The sequence below is a fragment of the Quercus lobata genome, chromosome 8 (assembly GCF_001633185.2).
Source record: "Quercus lobata isolate SW786 chromosome 8, ValleyOak3.0 Primary Assembly, whole genome shotgun sequence".
Taxonomy (NCBI): Eukaryota; Viridiplantae; Streptophyta; class Magnoliopsida; order Fagales; family Fagaceae; genus Quercus; species Quercus lobata.
In genome coordinates, this window is record NC_044911.1 from 45,554,694 (window position 1) to 45,575,885 (window position 21,192).

The 21,192-nt window shown below is 37.0% G+C and overlaps 1 protein-coding gene across 1 annotated transcript; it reads right to left on the reverse strand.

Moving 5' to 3' along the window:
* Nucleotides 1-659: 659 nt before the first annotated feature.
* Nucleotides 660-1,271, reverse strand: LOC115956948 (uncharacterized protein At4g02000-like). The gene has a single exon (XM_031075209.1). It carries the CDS (start codon nucleotides 1,269-1,271, stop codon nucleotides 660-662), a length of 612 nt encoding a protein of 203 aa, XP_030931069.1.
* Nucleotides 1,272-21,192: the final 19,921 nt, after the last annotated feature.

The following is a 21,192-nucleotide window of genomic DNA, read 5'->3' on the forward strand; positions in this document are numbered from 1 at the left end:
GGCCCACTGGTGGTAAGGGAATTTTGGGGTTGGCTAGGAGTGTTATTAATGGGCTGAGGATTGGTGCACGGTCCAATTGAGGTAAGGGTGGGTTGGTTTTGGGGCTGTGTATTGTTATTGGGCTGAGGAAAGGAGTTCGGCCCAATGTTATTTAGGGTGAGTTGGGGTTTAATGTTTTGTGGTAGGTTAATTTTTGTATCGGTTTCAGATTGTAAGGGAATAAATTCTCTCTCTCTGCCGTCAATGCTGTCATTGATTCTGGGATCTTCACTAGTTGCCGTTTCAGTGCCAGCAAAGCAGCCGTTATGGTTCTTCAATGCTCCATTCTTCTGCCAATCATCCTCGGATTCATGAGCATTCAATGCCTCATTTACTACCGTGACAGGGACAGACGTTGGGATTGTCGCCGGGGTTGGTGGAGGATCACGTGGCTGGGCTGTCGGTGGTTGAGTTGGTTTTCCGGTGGGTGTTTGTGTTGGTGGTTTTTTGTATGTTGGATGTCGTGGTCTGGTTCCAGGAATGGTAATGGATGATTTTCTGGTAGTGATATCGATTTCTGCTCTCATCCAATCCCCAAAGTTCTGGTCTGTTTTTTTCAGCGAGCCTTTGCTTCTCAACCAATGTTCACAATCTCTGTCATCATGAGATACCAATCTGCACTAGTAGCAGAAATTTGGGAGGCGTTCGTACTTCAAAATTGTGCACCCAATAACAGACCCCTCATGCCATACCTTGCGAACCCTGTTCAAAGGTTTTGTGATATCAATTTGCACTCTAACACGTAAATAGTTACCCTTACCTCCTTCGCTTTCTGAGTCGGTCATGAGTTGAATTGTGCCCAGTGAGTTTCCAATGGCGTTACGAGTTTCCTGGTTTAGGCATTGGACTGGTAAATCATGTATTTGGATCCAGAATGTTGTAAACTGGAAGGCAAGTGCTGATATAGGCACATTTGCAGTCACTTTCTCAAAGACCACAAGGTGTTTGTCATAAGTCCAGGGCTCGTGTTCAAGTACCCTGCCCAAATCACATTCATCTTCAAAGTTAAAAAATAGGATATTGTCGCCCATGTCCTTAATTTGGACATCCTTTTCCGATCTCCAGAGTGGCCTGAATGTGCGGGCCACTGATTCCACATTGACTACTCTTTTTGTCAAAAATTTGGCAGCAAGAGTGAAGGATTCCTGCTCTGTTTTCTTTGGGCATGCTATACCAACTTCTTCTTCATCTAATAGTGACAGTTTTTTCCATAATCCTTCAAGGGAATCCATATGTTTGAATGTTGAGTAGGATGTGAGGAATGCAAAGGTTGTGTTTTGGATGGTTCGTTGGGACTCCCTACCAGTCGCAGAAAACTAGAGGGAAACAGGCAACCTGTACGAGGACAGGGACGGGAAAGCTCCACTGGGGTTGAAGGAATAGGTTTGTCCTAGAACCTCAGAGAGCGACCTAACATCGACTGGCGAGAAGTAGAAGTAGAAATCTGTTTTCACACAGAGATAAGATCATAAAGTGTTAATACCAAATTTCGCTCTTACTAAGACTTTAAATAACCTCTTCCTAGCTCAAATCCACACGAACCACACTTTGTTTATATGTAAACTTGTAATTAGTGCATAAGTTGACATAACATGCTCAAGTACCTGTGGTGAACACTGTGTGTTGAAATCCAACCACAAGTTGACATAGTGTGTGGTCAACTTAATATAAAAAGTAAAAACATATGTATAAACTTAAAACAAATATAAAAATTAACTCACCATTATATATGAAATGAAGTGGCCAAAATGAAGGAAATCTCTAGTCAAATTAATCAATGATTCTTGAATTTGGGTTAAGGAAGACTTTGTCATATATAATGTCAACGAATACTGATTGAATTGATGTGATTATTATCATAATAAAACCATATGAAAATTAATGAGTCGGACATAAAAAGTACTCTCTCCGTCCCACTTTGTTTGTCCTCTATTCCATTTTGGGATGTCCCAAAATATTGTCATGTTTCTAAAAATAAAAGTCATTAATTTACTAATGTTCCTATTATACTCCTATTTTATTAATAATTCAATTTTTTGATAAATTTACTTTAAGGGTAGTTTTGGAAACTTATACATTTTTAAAAGGTAGACAAGATAATAAATGATGTTCTCTTAAAAATTTTGACTTTTCAAACAGGACAAACAAAACGGGACGGAGAGAGTACTTTTTTTTAACGTTTCATTCTATTTTTCTCCCAAATTTTGATGGCGAAATAAATGTTGAGCAATAAAATCAATAATTAACATATTCATTAGGCTTAAATGATCTTCCACACATAGAATTGCAGAAGCCATTTTTCATAAGATCTAAAAGGATTCCTTTCCATCATAATGATAGACAAAATAACCTTAATTTTTCAAGTTATGCTAATGTCTTGGACGAAGTGATACCCATAAAGGTTAACTTTGAGTTGTTTGTTTTAAAACTGTAAAAGCTGGGACTTGCGTTGACACAAATATTCAGCGGACTCTTTCACTTAGGAAGTGAAAACATCCAATATTATTTATTGATTGAAATAATATTCAAATTATGTATTTTTTTTTTCTATATAGGGGTTGCCTAAATCTGAATGGGATATAAACAGGGGCCTCAACTATCTTAATAAACAATGGCCCTATCTTGTGAGTGAGTAATTTTTTTTCTTTTTATAAAGTCTTATTCTAATTTTAAAAAAGCCTCATAATTTTTTAAATTAAAAATGATAAAATACCACTTTTAATTCATTGAATTAGCTATATTATCAATTGAAAATAACATATTAATAATTTTTTATGACAAAAACTCGATTAGTAATTTTGTATCTCAAGAACAGAAAAGCATTTAAATACTTTATAGAAATGCAAAATTATTAATTAAATTAAAAAAATTAAAGTCATTGCCTTAGGTATATATCAAATTATACTGAGTCTCTGCAAGTAAAGATTTACCACATAAAACTAATAGTTGACAACAACAACAATTACAAATAATAACAACGACAATAACAAAAATCTCCATACACCATATTTTTTGGTATTTCAAATTTAAAATTTAAGATAAATTTATATTAAAAAAATTATAAGCCCAAAACAACTCGTGAATAACTCCCACTTTAACCTCTTCACACAAATGTCCCACTACAAAATTATAAAATTAAACTTCCCACTAACCACTACATAAATTCAAGTCTCCCTCAACAAAACACAATAACCTACGTCTTCATAAATACAAACGCCTCAATCATAATAATCTACATTCTCTGCCACCTTACTTACCCGCTTTAAGACTTATTTCTCAATTTTAAATTCAAATTCCATGTTCCAATTTCCAACCCCCTAGCAAGCACTTACACACAAGGACAAAGCTAAATATTGGCCAAGGGGAGCCATGGCTCCCCCTAGCCTCAATTATTTTCAAAAAATTGTATGTGTTTTTTTTTTTAACGAAAGTTAAAAACTTTAAGAGTTTACCCTTAAACAAAAAGGATTTGGCCCACCTAAAAAAAACTAGCCTTTTAAGGAATTTTTAATATATATATAGTGTCTCATAAAAATAAGGTTACACAGATTTTAGAAACGCCTACTGAAATTCATTATTTTTATGAAAATAATATGATGATGCCAAAAATCGTCAGTAAGTCGCATAGTCCTCACGTGCCCAAAACAACACCTGCACAACACAGAAAAAAAAGACCTTAAGAGAATACTGGTGTGATACCGGCCAAAGACCCTCTGAAAGTTAAGTTAGAGAACTCTCTTCACAACTCTAGAGTGCCGGAAATTATGCGTACCTTGTTTTCTGAGGGCCTTGGGCTTTTATAGTAGTGTGGAACTGACCTTCGTTTCTTGCATTGGAAGATGTTTTCCTTATGAGGAAGATCCTCATAAATGTGCGTATATTGCAGGATTCTTTCCATGTTAGGGTTCCTTTAACTAGGGTTAATCGTGGGGCTCAAGATATTTCTATGTGGGGTTTACTCAAGTAATGTGAGTGTCACATGGCCTTGGTATCCGTTGGCCTTGGCCTAGGAACCTAGAATCCATCCATATAGAGGGACTATCTGTCTATTATGGAGAGGGGTCCATCCGTCATGTGGTCTATCCGTCCATCGCTCCATTCGCTGCCTTATTTCTAACGGCCCATTAATTCAGCACTGTCATGTTTATTTAAATAGATCCGTCATCCCCGATTTTTATCCCCTTCATAATACATGACAATTGTTTAGTGGTTTTAATACAAATTTTTTTAAGGGATATAATATAATTATTTCTAAGGTATCTGGCAAAAGAAATTACATTTTCAAATCCAAAGTTGAATAACTATTTAGAATGAGTGATAAAATATTATCCAAGGAGTTTTAGGCTTTGCTAACTTAATTTCAACAATCCAATTTTCGAATTATTTGTTCAATATCCTTAGTTTTCATAATTTTCTTGACTGCTTAAATATTTTTTTTCCTCAATTTATAGTTCTAATATTTAGTTTGTTGATCTTTGAGACAAGAAAGCGTGCAAATTAAGTAACATAAGATTTCATTAAAAATAAATAAACATTTGAATAGGTCTTAAGTTTCTTAAGCAGTGCCTTGAGCAATTTTCTTGTGCCCTCAACATAAATCTTCAATAGTATTTTTTACACTAAAAACTAAGATTCAAAATACATATAATGTGCATTTTGGAACAAGTTTGTCAAAACCTAAAAATAATGACCCTAACAAAGCATATTTCAAATTAAGAATTATTTAGTCATTTGAATGTAGTTATATCTAACAAAATATTTAAAAAAAAAAATCACTAATATTCTCAAGCAAAATAACAAATGTATGCATAAATTTTTTTTTTTTTTGTAAGTTTTTTGAGAGATTGATCCAATGATAGTTTCTTAAACTAATTTTTTTTGGTGTTTTCAAACGCATAATTACGTGTGAACATGCATGTGTGTTTTGAGTTTCATACTATTTCATTTTTGTCCTAGAAGTCTGCTCCCTCTAGAATAGATTTCTGGTTCCATCCCTATTTACACAAACACAATCTTCTCCTCCCTATTTAAAACAACAAACAAGCTTCTCCTCCAACAAGAGGTTTTAGATGATTGGGACCCCGTATTTATGGCATTTGCAACCCACAAAGCCGACTCTGATGGAATCTCTTTTTCTCATCCCAGTTGTTTAGGGTTTTCCTAATTACTTTCTTTCTTAAATAAATTATTACTTAAAAAACCTTATAAAATGTCATGCTTTTTGAACAGAAATCTACTTTGTCTATCTTATCAATCTCATACTGATGAAGCCGTGAAATCACCAGTGAGCCGCACAATCCACGCTCGTTGCAACTAGCAATCTGCAAAGAAAAAGAAAATGATCTCGCCGTGGGCACCGGTGTGGTGTCGACCAAATACCCTCTAACGATCAAGTTAGAATTGTTCTCAACTCTAGAGTGCTAGAGAAGGTGTTTTTTGTGTACCTTGATTTGCGAGAGTATTCAAGCTTTTATAGTAGAAGAAAGTCGGTCTTTCCTCCTTGGACTAGAAGTCTTTTCCTTGTAGGACTCTTCTTCCTGAAATCCCAAACGTGATGGACAAATATTTCCTTGTAGAGTGAGTCTCTTCATTAAGGCGGATCTTCTAGAATTGCCCTTGTGCGGACCTCCTGATTTTCTGGGATTCCCTTGGATTTTAAATGTGCGTATCAAGCATTTCAAGAGAGGCTAAGCCTTGGGCCCCTGCTTAATGTCGGCCCATGATTTCGAATCCGTCAGGCCCAAATGTTGCACAATTTCTTACCCATCACATACCAATGGACCCAGCTCTAGTGTCTTCGTCGGCTCCGTCAACAACTCAGTAGCTGACGGCACTACAGAGAAGAAGTCCAATTGAACCACTTCCATGGTCATGCAAATCCACAACACCATTGTTTCCGCTACCAAGGGCATGATCAATTTGATTGAATTACATGTTTAATAGTTATGTCACAGAAGACAATGAAAAAAAAAAATTACAAAACCCATCCCGAATAATGGGTCCGTACTGTATAGTGATTCCAGCTTGAGATATGAATGTAGGAAATTTTATATGTTAAAAACTTTCTTTCCTAAAGGATCTTATTGGTGTCCAATTAATAGACCTCAAACTAGGGGCTTAGAGAGATTACTGATCAATCAAAAAGAAATTATCCTTCCTTGGGATTAATGATCCATCCTTATGTTTAATATTTATATAAAAAAAAAATTGTATTATCAAAAGTTACTCTAAGATATTTATACACAATTAAATATAAAGTAGGAAAAAGTAGAGAACGTAGTGTGAGACAAAATTTGGGTTTGGACTTGGGAGCAATCGCCTAATTAGACAGCCAATAGCCTAATGATTAATATTATGTTTCATTTTGTTATTGAGGTGTTGGGTTCATTTGATAAATTCATCTTTTATATAATGTTTTCCTATATTGGTCTAATTGTAGTCTATATATTGGTTCCTGAGATGTAGTGCCATCCACTTGAAGAGATTAAAATTCAGTTAGGTTGGGAGGATGAAAAGGTGAAAAATAGAAAATGTTGAAATGATAGAAATTTTTTTAGTTTTCAACCGTAAGTGTTTAGTAAGAGGAATGAAAAAGTGGAATAATATAATATCTCTATAAGTTTCCTTTGTTTGGTTGAGAGCAAGAATGAGAGGATTAAAAAGCTAATTTATATAATTTTACCATTATACCTATTACATACAATGTAAAGTATTTATTATTATATTAAGGAAAAATAATATTAGCTAATAGCTAAATTTGTAATGATAGACTATTAAAAAAGTGAACACATCATTTTTTTTTTCATTCTTTATTCATTACATATATATATATATATATATATAATATTACCTAAATTAGTTAATATAGCACCATACGTAGGTGACTACTTATTTTTTTTCTTTCTCTACTCTTTTTTTTTTTTTTTTTTTTGGGTACCATAATGGGAGGAATTGTCGTTAGAGATAGGGCTAGGTTAGGGTATGTAGAAGCATAATCTATAGCACACAATAACTATAACTTTTACATAAAACCTAAGTTCTATAAGAACACCAAGTTAGTAGGTAAAAGAATAGAGAAATCTTTCAAAAGAAACTTTTATTAATCACAACTTCCTATATAGAAATGGCAACGGATCAGGTTCGGGCTGGGTTTTTTCATACCCAGACCCAACCTGCGGGTCTTAGCCTGCAACTCGAACCTAGCCTGTTTACTAACCGGGTTTTTTCCCGGGGCCCGGACCCGGCCCCGCTGGGCCCTGTGGGCCCCGTTAAGCCCTGCCAGATTTAGGCCCAATCCACGGCCCAAATCGTGGCCCAACCAAAAAAGAATTGAATGGCCATTGCCCATTTCTCTACGCCTTTTTTTTCTTTTTAGTGTATAAAATATAAATTATGAAGATGAGTAGGCAATAAAACTCATAGATGATAGTTTTGAACTCATTTTAAAAGGAATACTCTTTGGCCTAATCAGATTTATGATTTTCCCTTTCAAAATCACAAACCAAACACAAATTTCAAATCTATGATTTTCATTTTTCCCTTTCAGAAATCATTAACACAAACACAAACTCACATGATTGAGGCAAACTGAACCCATTAAAAAAAAGAAAAAGAAAAAAGAAAATGGAGAATGAGGTGGAGTGAGGCTGTGTCACGCTTGTGGCCATGGGCGAGGCGTGGCGTGACTGCGTGAGGCAATGACTGAGAGTGAGTGAGGGCTATGAGGCCGTGTGCTGAGGGAGTGTCGGAGTGAGGGTGAGGAGGCGAGGGAGGCGTGACTAAGGGAGTGTGGGAGTGAGGGTTGAAGGAGTGTCAGAGTGACTGGCTGACTGCGTGAGCTGAAATGAGGGACTGAGCGGAGGGAGAGGGAGTGTTGGAGTGAGGGTGAGGACTGAGGGAGATGGGTCTTTAGTTTTGAGTTGTTGTTGAAGAAATGAGGGATTAGGGTTAGATTTTAGGTATATATATAGAGGGGGTATTTTTGTAATTTCAAGGTACCGGGCTTTTATCTAGGCCGGGTTTCAGGTCGAGTCTCAGATTTTTTTATAAAACTCGAACCCAACCTAGACCCGCTTCGGTTTTTTTTTTTAAAAAAAAAAACCCATACCTGACCCTATTCCTAATTAGATCGGATAAAACCCGGACCATTAGGGTTGGGTCGGGCTGGGCTGGGTACCCGTGGGTCGGGCAAAAATTGCCATCCCTATTCCTAAAACCATCTCCTTATGGATGAAAGGAGACTTGGACAAGGGGAGGCACTAAGGCAATGGACCCCTAATTGTTTTTTTTTTTTTTTTTAAATATTAATATATACATAGGTACCAATTTTAGCATTTTTGTTCTACAAAATTACACTTTTCCCCCCATTGATTCTTTAAGAGTACTACTATAGTTACAAACTTTTCTATAATATTTTTACAAATTGTTGAGGTAGTAAATTTTTATTAGTTTGCATCTGGACCCATCACTTACATCACATTTTTACTTACTAATAACCACTTACCACATTAACAATTTGTAAAAAAGTTTGTAACTTTAGCATTTTCCTCCTTTTAAGGGCCAGATCTAAATCTAAAACAAAATAGATAAGTCCAAAAAATTACCCAACAACAAAAATTACTAATAGTAAAGCTAAAAAAAATTAAACTCAATCAACCAATTTTACCCAAAACAAACAACCTGGCCCTTTAAAAACTTTAAACAAAATAATTTTGTTCATACGTAGACGCAAAGACAAAAAACACAAATAAATAAATAAATAACCATTAGCTGTTAAGCAACAGAGCTGGAAGCTAGAGTCACCACACGGACCAATAACAAAGCCGCCTCTCCTAACCTCAAGTTTTGGCTCCGTTCCTGCATCTCCTTCTAAATAATTTTTATAGGAAGAGAAATTCTCATAATCCTTTAAGGAAAAAAAAAAGTTTTTTTTTTTAATAAAAAAAAGTCCTACTTCAACTAGAGAAAGGAAAACAACTTATATAAAAATAGAAAAACAACATAAAAGCTTGATTCAACTAGGAAAAATGAGAGAAAATAATCTAAAATTTTAATTTAACTTGAAAAAGGAATTAAAATCCTATTATAACTAGGAAAGGAGAAACAATGTATATTATTAAAAATTATTTCTCCCCAATCAACCAATTTGTATTAGATCCTCAGTCTTCTAATGGAATAAAATGAAAATTTTACCCTTAATTAGATTGGTGGAATGACATTTTTACTTTCAGTCTTAAATTTATGCTGGTTATAAAATAAGGCGTTTATAGATGACAATATCTTTGTGTTCATTACTTGAGCTCGAAACCAAATGTTTGACGCTGTTAGGCATAACACATATAGACAAATACAATTCAATATATAAAATAAAAAGAATATAGAGTTTAAGTTTAAATAATTTGTCACCAATAATGTTTGACATGTATTTCAAATTGGTATAGAATAAAGTGGCCATGGGGCATATTTAAAATAGGGATTCTCTTTCAGTTATCTCTCTTGCACAAAATAATATGTTCTTAAAAAAGATCTTTAAGAGTAAAAATTTGAGAAAAGTAACTAAACTATTAGGCAAAAGTACAATTTACACCCTATAAGTTTGGTAAATTGTCATTTAGTTTGCCACCTTTGACAATATTGTTATTATAATCCTTTTATCTATTGCCATTAACCATAACAAAACGGCATCATTTCATACTATAAAAATTATTTTTAAAAAAGTTAATGTTTTGTGGGAGAACAAGAATCCGAGAATATGGACAGATGGGATGAGGCCAATTCCAGGAGAACGGACCTCAGAAAGCACTGACGATAAGTCCTTGAGAAAATATGAATGACCCACCACTGGTATAGGGAGACTATAATGCCCAAGAACCTCGAGGATACTGACATGTCCTTGGGGGCCGAAAACCAATACTAAAGGTCGTTGGGCACAAACTGAGGAAGAGAATGAGGATTTGTCATCGAGCTAGAAAGGGAAGAAGACGGATAAAGTACCCATCACCTCTGCATTTAATACTCTGAACCCACTTAGCTGGCCGCATTAATAAGGAAATAACTCCTAAACAGTGTCAACACAACTCATAACCTAATGTAGAAGCCTTCTAGTAAGGCCCTGATGGAACAAGTATCAAGGGAATTTAACCCTAACCCTTCAAATGGAGGGCTAGGATACAACTTCGGTAACTATATAAAGCAAAAAAGCCTTTGTGGGAAGAGTAAGGAAGAAGATTCATTATTGTAATCTGAGAACAATTGTAATCACTATCTCAAACCAAACCCGAGGAGCTCAATACAAGCCATTTAAGGCTATCTTTCATCAATATTCACATAATTACACTTAATGTTAATTCTATCAATTCCAGTTATTTCTTTCCATCTAAATAAGTGTATTAAAGGTTAATTAGGCATCCCATCAGTTAGGGACATAATTATACATAATTATGTAACTGGCTAATCCTTTGACAAAACACACTTTATTTGTAATTGGGTAGATCTAGGATGAGTTTTGTATTTCAAAAAACAAGTGTTCAAGTTTAGTATTGAAGCCATGTAAATCTGACCAAGAAACAAGTGAAGGAAGTGTTATTCTTTAAAACTCGACAAAATCTTTTCTATTGAGAATTACCACTGAAGCTTAATAAAAGCTCAACACAAGTTGTATCTGTCGAGAATTATGAAATCAAGTTTTTCCAGATCTGATTACACGTATATCCATAAGTATTTGTGTAGAGTTTCTTTTCTCACAACCTTAGACATATATAAGGATTATTTTAAGAGCTGTCACAAGGTAATGCAGGGTGTTGCAAAAGAATAATCCATGCATATTGTGACTGGAGGCAGAAATTGCTCTAGTTCATCATATTCTCTATAGAAGCTATTGCGTCTATACGACAAGGGTTTTGTGATCAAGGAGCTTCCTAATCTTCACTGTTGATGAACTAAAGAACTTTACAACCAACAATCTTCCTAAAGTTGGTGTAATAGTCACGTACTGGGATCCGTGCATCATTGGTTAGTCATGTATTGGGATTCGTGCATTGAACGAAAAAATTGCCACTACAATACAAGTCCAATTGGGTTTGGGGTAAGGGTTCAACTGCAGGTTGGTAATCGCTTGTGATTGATAATAGTGGATTCTTGGGAGTGGTGACTTTAAATTCACCCGGTGGGGTTTTGCCTGGATAGTTTTCCCCATTCGTAAACAAATCACCTGTGTCAGATTTAATTTCTACTGCATTTAGTTATTTAGTAATTTATTTGTGTTACCACGCTATTGCATGTAATTTAACTAATTAATTAACTTGGATAATTAATTAATTTGCTAAGGGGTCATTTCATTTTAACCCAACACCATCTCTTCAAATTAATTGTGTGAGCAGAAGTAACAAGTTTGATACATTTTTTACTTGGCTTATTTTTGCTTACCACATCTTTTAAAACCAAAATGGACAAAAGGACAAAAATGACAATGTCGTCGAAGTTAATAGATTAAAAATAACAAAATTTAAATTTAGGGGACTAAAATAACAATTCACCAAACTTTTAAGGTGAAAAATGTATTTTTACCAAACTATAATTACCTTTTCAATTGGAAAATTAATTGGGAAGGAGAAGACTTGTCCCAAAGTAACAAAGTTACAAGGAACCCATTAATAACTAAGATGCCCAATATAAGATAATTAATGATGGAGCTAGTCCAGTTATTGTGAGTAAAATCTTATATTCTAAATGAAAACCTTTTTCATTACGTTCAAACCAAACTAATCACTTGAACAAACTTTAAAAAAATGTAAAATTAAAATGATATTACCTAGCGCAAACATGTAACAAGGTTGACGTTATTCACGAAAAGAAAATAAAAGAGGATTGAATTGAAGAGCATAATGCAATCAAGTTAAGTAACTATGTTCTTATCTTACTATCTATGTATATATTTTTTCAAATTCTTCTTAGAAAGATTAAAATAAATAAATAATAATAATAATAACTAAGAAGGTATTCTAACACACATTTTGTCCAAACGGTTGGAAAAAAAGGGGACTAAGCAAGTATTTGGTCGGCTATTTTTTAGCTAAAATTAAAGTGGGATCCACACATCCTTTGAGATTGGGCTGGATTAAAACGTCTTCTCAAATTTGAAGAGATTAATGTTGTGTGGTCACTCGTTCAAAACCATTTAAAGAGTAAATGAGAAATTTGACTCTTAAAGTGCCCACTTTAACATGACTTGAAGTAGTAAAATTCGTAAGTCCCACATATGAAAAAATTAGATATTTTATAAATTTATATACTTTTGGACGTGGGTGTGGACTATGTGATCTATATTACTAATAATAGGATTATCTTATTTGGGTTTTATCATTTGGAATACCAAAATACCATCAAATTCATATATTTAGAAAATTTAAACAACAGGGTTAGATATGTAGAGTACTAATTTAAACAGTCCTAAATCTTAAAAAAATTTAAAAAGTACTTTTTCATACTATGTCTCTCTTACGTAAGTTTAGCTAACTTATTTTAATTCAATGATAACCCCTAATCCATATCCCTTAAAATAAGGCACTTCCATTTCTCCTTATTCCTTCTGAAATTAAACATAAATAAAAGCGCGCATCTCTTCTTTTTTGGATGCGGAGCTTGGTCAGGGCCGGCTGAATTATATAAGTAATTGATGCAATTGTCTAAGGCTCCCAAATAAAAAAAGGCCCCCACTTGCCCCAAAAAAAATTATATAATATATTTATCTATATATTTTAATTACAAAATTTTTTTTAATATTTTTATTGATCAATAAAATGCATTAAAAAAATCACAGTATATTCTAAAATACAGAACACTGCACAATAACAGTGCTCCAGGAACTCTGCAAAACGTCCACTAGCACCTGCGAGTGCGCCAAAGCCCAAAAGGGCTATAGTCTTTAAGTCTTCACCACTTATATTGCATGTTTATTTTTATACGTGTGGCACTGTATTATGCTCAACACTAGAATGTGTTCGGGCTAGCTACTCTAAGCTGAGGTGGCACTAACCACGTCTTTGTTTGAGCACACCTGTAATTTACTCATGCAATATATATATTTAAAAAAAAAAATTGTACAATGCACATAGCACTGTGCAGTCTTGTCCACAAGCCCCCAACACATCACAAGGCCTAAGCTAAGCTGGCTCCCACACAACTCCTCGTTAATTAATAAGTTATCACATTTTTTTTAATGCAAACTCTTACTTTATCAATTATTATAAATTATCACTTCAATTAATTACTTGATGTATATTATATCAACTCATTTGTATTATAATGGTATTAATTTATTAAATCATGTAATAAATTATTTGTACAAATTTAAACTTTAAAGTTAAAAAAAGAATTACTTAAAATTTTCGCTTAAGGCCCCCAAAATTGTTGAGCCGGCCCTAAGCTTGGTAATAACACATAGTATGTGTGGAGGAGTTTGCTGGCAGCAAGAAATATCATCATTGAAGGTTCATTGTGGAAGGTGGGAGATGGCAGGCATATTGAAGTATCAACTCATAAGTGGTTGCCACATAAACCTTTGTTCTTGGGGGAGGATCAGCCTACATTACATGTGAGTGATCTTATAGATGCTACTACAATGCAGTGGGATAGAGAGAAGATTTTTGATCTTTTTGCTCACTAGACTAGAATGGAAATATTGGCAATTCCTCTGTCCATGGCAAATACACGAAACACTCTAGTAAGGAAAGAAAACTCTGCAAATATATTCACTGTAAAGACTGCCTACCAGGTGGCTCTAAGATTAAAGGAGAGGTCCCAAATTGAGCACTCAAGAGCAATCTCTGATCAGGCTACCTGGAAAAAGATTTGGGCATTTAAAGTTCCACCCAAGGTTCGTATGTTTGTGTGGCGTGCTTGCTGCAACATTTTGCCAACAAGAGAAAATTTGCATCGGAGGAAAGTTATGGTTGACCCACGATGTGAGATTTGCTGTCAAAAATCAGAGTCCGTTGGCCATCTTTTGTGGGAGTGCCCTTTAGCAAGAAATGTATGGGCGATTTGCCGAGGCAAAACTCAGAAATGTCCCAATGATGCTAGGGAATTCTTTACCCTGTTCCGGATGCTTGTTGATCAGCTACCATAGCTAGAGTTGGATAGATGGGTGACGATATCATGGGCACTATGGAATGCTAGAAATAAATATTACTTTGAACATGTTTAGCAACATCGTAAAGTAATCCTGGAAGGGGCACTCGGTTTCCTGGCAGAGTATCAGAGGTCGCTGGCTGCAATGAATAATGAATAATTCTGTATTGTGGTTTTGTTTTGTATTTTTGAAAGATCTGTATTGTGGTGTTGTGGTTTGAAAGCTCTGTATTGTGGTGTGTGGGACTTGGGCTTCGTTTTGGTATTTTGTCTTAGTTTTTTCTCTCTCAGTGCTCTAGCGTGGTTGTCTCCATATTGTAAGCCTGTGGCGCTGTGATATCTGGGTTAGGTTGTCTTTTCTGTATACTGGTGCTGGTATTTAGCCCAGGTGATGTATCTCTTATACTTTTTAATAAATAAAATATCTATCTCTAACCTCAAAAAAAAAAAAATAAATAAATAAATAAAATAATAAATGTAGGGCGTAAATGATTTATGGGCCAAGCCGAGGAGGATTATGGCCCAAGTTCAACAAAATAGCCTTTGGGTACCGCCGAGGGTAGTTCAGTCCTCGGCAGACCCAAAGTTCCCCCTCATCAAGAAGGGTAAAAATGGTATAAAACTGAAACTCGGAAAAAAGATCTAAAATATCCGGGGAAAGCTGCTGTTATTATCATTTAATGTTCTGAACCCGACAGGGCCGCATTCTTTGGCTTCTACAACCACCCCCAACGACTTTGGGGGATAGACTGATGGGACAAGTATCAGCCTTAGAAAGATTGACCCTACACGTGGATGAAGGATAAATGGATACAGGCGGGTATAAAAGGAAAACCAAGAAAGCTTAAAAAGGGGCTGGGAAAAATGGCCAAGAAACGAGAGCCTCCCAGCCCACCTCCATGAGAAGTACTCTAGGGGTGACGATCATTTAACCTTGTATGAACCCCCTGAAAAACCCACCGCCTATCGATCAAGGCCTAGCCTTTCAAACCCACGCTCTACAAATGATATTGTTAGGGCCGTTTTACGTGCGAACCCGACACTGTTACGGTCCGCCACGAATCGTGTCCCTACAATTGGCGCCGTCTGTGGGGAAGGCTTGCGTGTTGGCGCAGGCGGTAGGTTGAAACACTTCCTCTATTATTTCTAACCGTTGGTTATAGAGTTCAAGTATAAAATCTCACTAGGGGCTACGTTTCTTGACGAGGGGCTTAGCTGAAGAGCTGACTCCCCTAAAAGCTAAAGCTCCTCGTACAGAACAAGCTAGGCGCTTGGTAACGTTAACCGTATAGATAAACTCAAGGGGCTTGGCTGAAGAGCTAGCTCCCCTAGAGCTAAAGGCGAGCCAAGGCCCCATACAAAGAGAAAACTAGGTTTTGGACAGAACCAAGGCATTGCATGGTCCACCGGACTCAAGCCTCTGGGGAAACCAACTACCTGGATGTAATGAAAACTAGGTTTTGGACAGAACCAAGGCATTGCATGGTCCTCGGACTCAAGCCTCTGGGGAAACCAACTACCTGGATGTAATGAAAACTAGGTTTTGGACAGAACCAAGGCATTGCATGGTCCTCGGACCCAAGCCTCAGGAAAAACCAACTACCTGGATGTGGAAAACTAGGTTTTGGACAGAACCAAGGCATTGCATGGTCCTCGGACCCAAGCCTCAGGAGAAACCAACTACCTGGATGTAATGAAAACTAGGTTTTGGACAGAACCAAGGCATTGCATGGTCCTCGGACTCAAGCCTGTGGGAAAACCAACTACCTGGATGTGGAAAACTAGGTTTTGGACAGAACCAAGGCATTGCATGGTCCTCGGACCCAAGCCTGTGGGAAAACCAACTACCTGGATGTGGAAAACTAGGTTGGACAGAACCAAGGCATTGCATGGTCCTCGGACCCAAGCCTGTGGGAAAACCAACTACCTGGATGTGGAAAACTAGGTTTTGGACAGAACCAAGGCATTGCATGGTCCTCGGACCCAAGCCTGTGGGAAAACCAACTACCTGGATGTGGAAAACTAGGTTTTGGACAGAACCAAGGCATTGCATAGTCCTCGGACTCAAGCCTATGGGAAAACCAACTACTTGGATGTGGAAAACTAGGTTTTGGACAGCACCAAGGCATTGTATAGTCCTCGGACTCAAGCCTATGGGAAAACCAACTACCTGGATGTGGAACCAACTATGGCACGTAAACCTCAAAATCCATCCAAGGAGGACTCCTAGTTCACAAATGGGTTAATACCTTGAATGCATAGATTCCACAATCTGCCCTCGAGTCCCCAGTGTCAAAAGGGTTGATCCGGTACGACGCAATTCATTGCCCAAAAACACAATCAAAGTCCCTCGCTACTTAGCTACCCTTTCAGACGAATTATTTAGAGATTATCGTTCTCGGACATTGGTCTAGCATGCATCGCGTAGTACTCAGCACTTATCCCGGTTAGTTCCAAGAATTCAATTTATTGAAAGTTATCATTGTTATACTTGATAATATTTGTGAGTTTGAATTAGTAGGAACCTGTATTAAAGCATTTTTTCTGCTCGGAAAATCCTTAAGAGCAAGCTTGCATTTCATATTCATGCATAAAGTAGTTGTTACGGAGAAGAAAGATATGTATAGAGAAATGGACTCATGTTCTATTAAGAAAAAGGAACAGTACAGTGTACAATGAAAAGCTGAAACAAGCTTACACTAAAGCTGACTACATAAGTAAAGGAAAATACAAGCGAGTGGAGAGAAAGCCGTGGGGACAGCTCAGAGGAGAGGTTGGCTACTGCGCCAAGTTGTTGTCTAAGGAAACTATTCCTCGACACTTCTGCATGCCCATAACTCAGGTAGCCAAAGAACCTGACCTCAGGCTAACACCATCTACAGAAAAGGCGCAGGGAGCCGGAAGTTGGGAAGCCCCCACAAGAATTTGCCGGCTACAAGGTAGACAGTGCTGATGGTGGAAATTCCTTCTTCGGACATACCAAAAATTTGGCATGACCAGAACCTGCTTCGGATTTTGACTGAAAGGGGGGGAGACACCCTCCCCCCTCCGTAGAAGTGTAAATTTCTGTTAAGTTTATGCTTTCTTGGCCCGTGCATCACTCCTTCGAGTCTCGGGAGGACACGGCGCCTCCGCGATGGAGAAAGTTCTTTTTCCCTAACCCTCGCCTCAAACATGATTTCCTAAAGGAGGAAGCTGAAGGATTTGTGCGTAGGAAAAGTAGCTTTCTCTCCTATTTATATCAAAAGATAAGATAGTAGCATTTAATTCACGCAGCGTCCCAAGGAACGCTACAGACAAAATGTCTCTGGCTCGATTTCCAATGTCGTCTGCAACCATGAAGTTAGAGGAGTCTCGAGAAGGCGCACCTCGAATACTGGGACGCCCAGAAAATATCGCGTGACCTGAGAATACGGAAATACCCCCTAATTTTGGGCCCAGTCAACTCACGGCCCAAGCCCGATTCAGCACAAGGGCCTGGGGACAGAACCTAGGTCTTGAATGGTCCTCGGACTCAAGCCTACGGGGAAACCAAATACTTGGGTAAGTAAAGGTTTGAATTTCGTAAGATGGGCTACTTGATAAAAACGTCAAGTCACTTCGTCTACGGCTTAAACACCATAGAAGGTTAAGGCCAATAAGGGGGTAAGGAAGGTGGTGGGACGCCCCAGCATTTAGTCGTATAAGAGGGCTATTCATTTGGCAGGGGATATGTCCTCGGACGGTTATTTCTCACACGGCATCAAGCTTTCGGTTCTCTCCTCGGCTAGTTCCGGGTAAGTACTATTTTTTACGGGTCGGCCTTATTGTGCCAAGCACTTCTATTAAAGCTATGGCGACATCATTTTATTATCAAATATTTTGGTCTTAGTCGTCATTGATTTAGATGCTATATTATTGTGCCGAGCAGCGCTTGCAAATTTATGAAAACATAGAGACATAACATGCGAAATAAGGCAGACAACAATTTTTATTAATATAAAAAATTATTACAACATACAAAAAGGGGCTCAAACGAGCCTATACAAAATGTAAACTGCCTAAGCAACCATTACATCTGTAGTACAGAAAAGTAAACTGTCAAGCGTCTTTTAAACTCGTCTTCAAAGTTTCTCCAATCTCTGCCTCATTGCTGCTCATACTAAGAAAGGGACTCACTTTAAAAAAGAAAATGGATGAAGAAGAAGGAAATAGTAAGGAAGAAATCAATGACGAAGATGAAGGGGATGAATAAAGAAAATGGAGGACATGAGTAAAGAAGGAGGAGAAGAGGAGAGAGAGATGAAGAGACAAAGAGAGGAACAAAAGATAGAAAAGAAACAGCACCAGGGCGGAACTGGTGCTGGGAAGACAATAAGAAGAGGGAGGGGGAGGGCACCAAGGAGCAAAAGAGGGAGAAGCAAAAGTACTTAGCCCCTGCCTCAGCCCTGACTCCTAACACGCCGGTGCCATATTAGGTACGCTCCTGAGGAGCCAGATGGTAACGATCTTGGGTGTTCTCGACTCAGTCATGTCGAAAGTTTGACGTGACGAGTCCCTGCTTCGGATTTTGACTGAAAGAAGGATGAGGTTGATTTTGAGTCTTCGCCATCCTTGTTCCGATCGAGCCATAATAAGCTTTATCGGAACGTGGCGTTTTTGGGAGGGGTGGGACTTTTGCATCTCTTGTTGTTATGGTAAAGTATTTTACGATTAAGTGTATAAACCAGCGAGTAAACCGAATCCTAAGGGAGGCTAAGTATTCCAGAGTCGCAGGGGGATGAAAAGGGATTTTTGGTAAAAACAATAACCTCCTCCTGTCCTACTTATACAGAGGGCGGAGCGGGGGGCATTTAATGGGTTCAGATCTCCAAAGGAACCAGCAAACCCAAACACGCCGGTTCCACTTCTCCACCCCATCAAAATAAACCGTCGAATTAAAGTAGTCTCGTAAATAGTGATTATTCAAAGCGCGTTTTGGATACCCCAAGCGATAAGAACGCCTCAAGCGTGAAATTAAAAAATATCTCGTAGACCGGTGAATCTCTTAGGCATATGAGGAACCGCCAGCATGTTTAATAGGCCGAATGGATTGGGCCACAGGAAGAGATTTGGCGTCACCAAAACCCCCATGTCCAGCCCAGAGGTTGGACAGCCGGGTTTTGAGGGGCTATTGTAGGGCGTAAATGATTTATGGGCCAAGCCGAGGAGGATTATGGCCCAAGTTCAACAAAATAGCCTTTGGGTACCGCCGAGGGTAGTTCAGTCCTCGGCAGACCCAAAGTTCCCCCTCATCAAGAAGGGTAAAAATGGTATAAAACTGAAACTCGGAAAAAAGATCTAAAATATCCGGGGAAAGCTGCTGTTATTATCATTTAATGTTCTGAACCCGACAGGGCCGCATTCTTTGGCTTCTACAACCACCCCCAACGACTTTGGGGGATAGACTGATGGGACAAGTATCAGCCTTAGAAAGATTGACCCTACACGTGGATGAAGGATAAATGGATACAGGCGGGTATAAAAGGAAAACCAAGTAATCTTAAAAAGGGGCTGGGAAAAATGGCCAAGAAACGAGAGCCTCCCAGCCCACCTCCATGAGAAGTACTCTAGGGGTGACGATCATTTAACCTTGTATGAACCCCCTGAAAAACCCACCGCCTATCGATCAAGGCCTAGCCTTTCAAACCCACGCTCTACAAATGATATTGTTAGGGCCGTTTTACGTGCGAACCCGACACTGTTACGGTCCGCCACGAATCGTGTCCCTACAATAAATAAATAAAAAAAAGAAAAAGAAAAAAAGAAAACCTCTTTCTTTTTTTCTCTCAAAGAAAGGAGTAGTCCTTTCCTACAAGGTAATTCTTTTTGTGTTTTTTTTTTAAAATCATTTTATTGTTCATATGATTTTGATTGTTCTATATGATTTTTAGTTGCTTCTTTCTCTTTTATTTTTCTGGAAATATTTGACACTAAACCTAAAAAAAAGCCTTATTCACGCGTGTGGTAAGTTTAGTATTAAATAATTATTTATTGTTATTTTTAAGTGTCTGTTTACTGCACAATAGTTTTTTATTTTATTATGAAACAATATTTATTAATGTGGCACCATTATAATCAAGAGAGACAAAGAGACACAATTTTGTTTGTTGCCTCATTTGGATTGCTATGATCATTGTATCCTAAGAGACAAATGTCCAGCAGTTTTAAAGCACCAATTGTGAGGAACGAAATTTGTCTTAGGAAGATTGTGTCAAAAATAAAACTTGACCAAAATTTGCATCATTCAATATTATACATCCAATCTGTTAGTAATTCTATTCATTTTACAGATTTCTATTTGTTGTATTGTGTTCAATTTTGTTATCGTTTTTATTTATATCATAAATTTGTGTTCTTTATGATTAGACCTATTTGCGTTTGTGTTTACATAATCACAAAAACAAATTAGTTTTCTGTAATATTTCCAACACAAACATCACCAAAAGTTTTTATTTTTTATTTTATTTTTATTATAAGCTTGTTTGTAACAATAAAAATTCTAACAAAAAAAGAACAATAATAATAACAACAAATAGATTCATGCATAATTAAATTAGGAGCAATCACCATTATAAATAAGGAATTATGGATTTAAAATAAAAATAAAAATGACCTTGGCTCTTCTTTGCTAGGGTTTCTAATAACCATATCATTCGCACCAACTGGATAACATAAGAGATATAGGCAACTCCAAGTATTATACCCAAGTGTTCAGAACCTCAATAACAGTCAAAATGAGAGTAACATAACATATGTATAAACTTAAAACAAATAGAAAAACTTACTCACCACTTTTTTACATATAAATGGCGAGTAAGTTTTTCTATTTGTTTTAAGTTTATATGTAATAAAGTGGCCAAAATAAAGGAAATCTTTAGTCAAAGTCACCAACGATTCTCGAATTTGATTTAGGGAAGCCTCTGCTATACATAATGCAAACAAATACTGATCGAACTGATGTGATTATTATCAAAATGAAGCCATGTGAAAATTAATGAGTTGGAT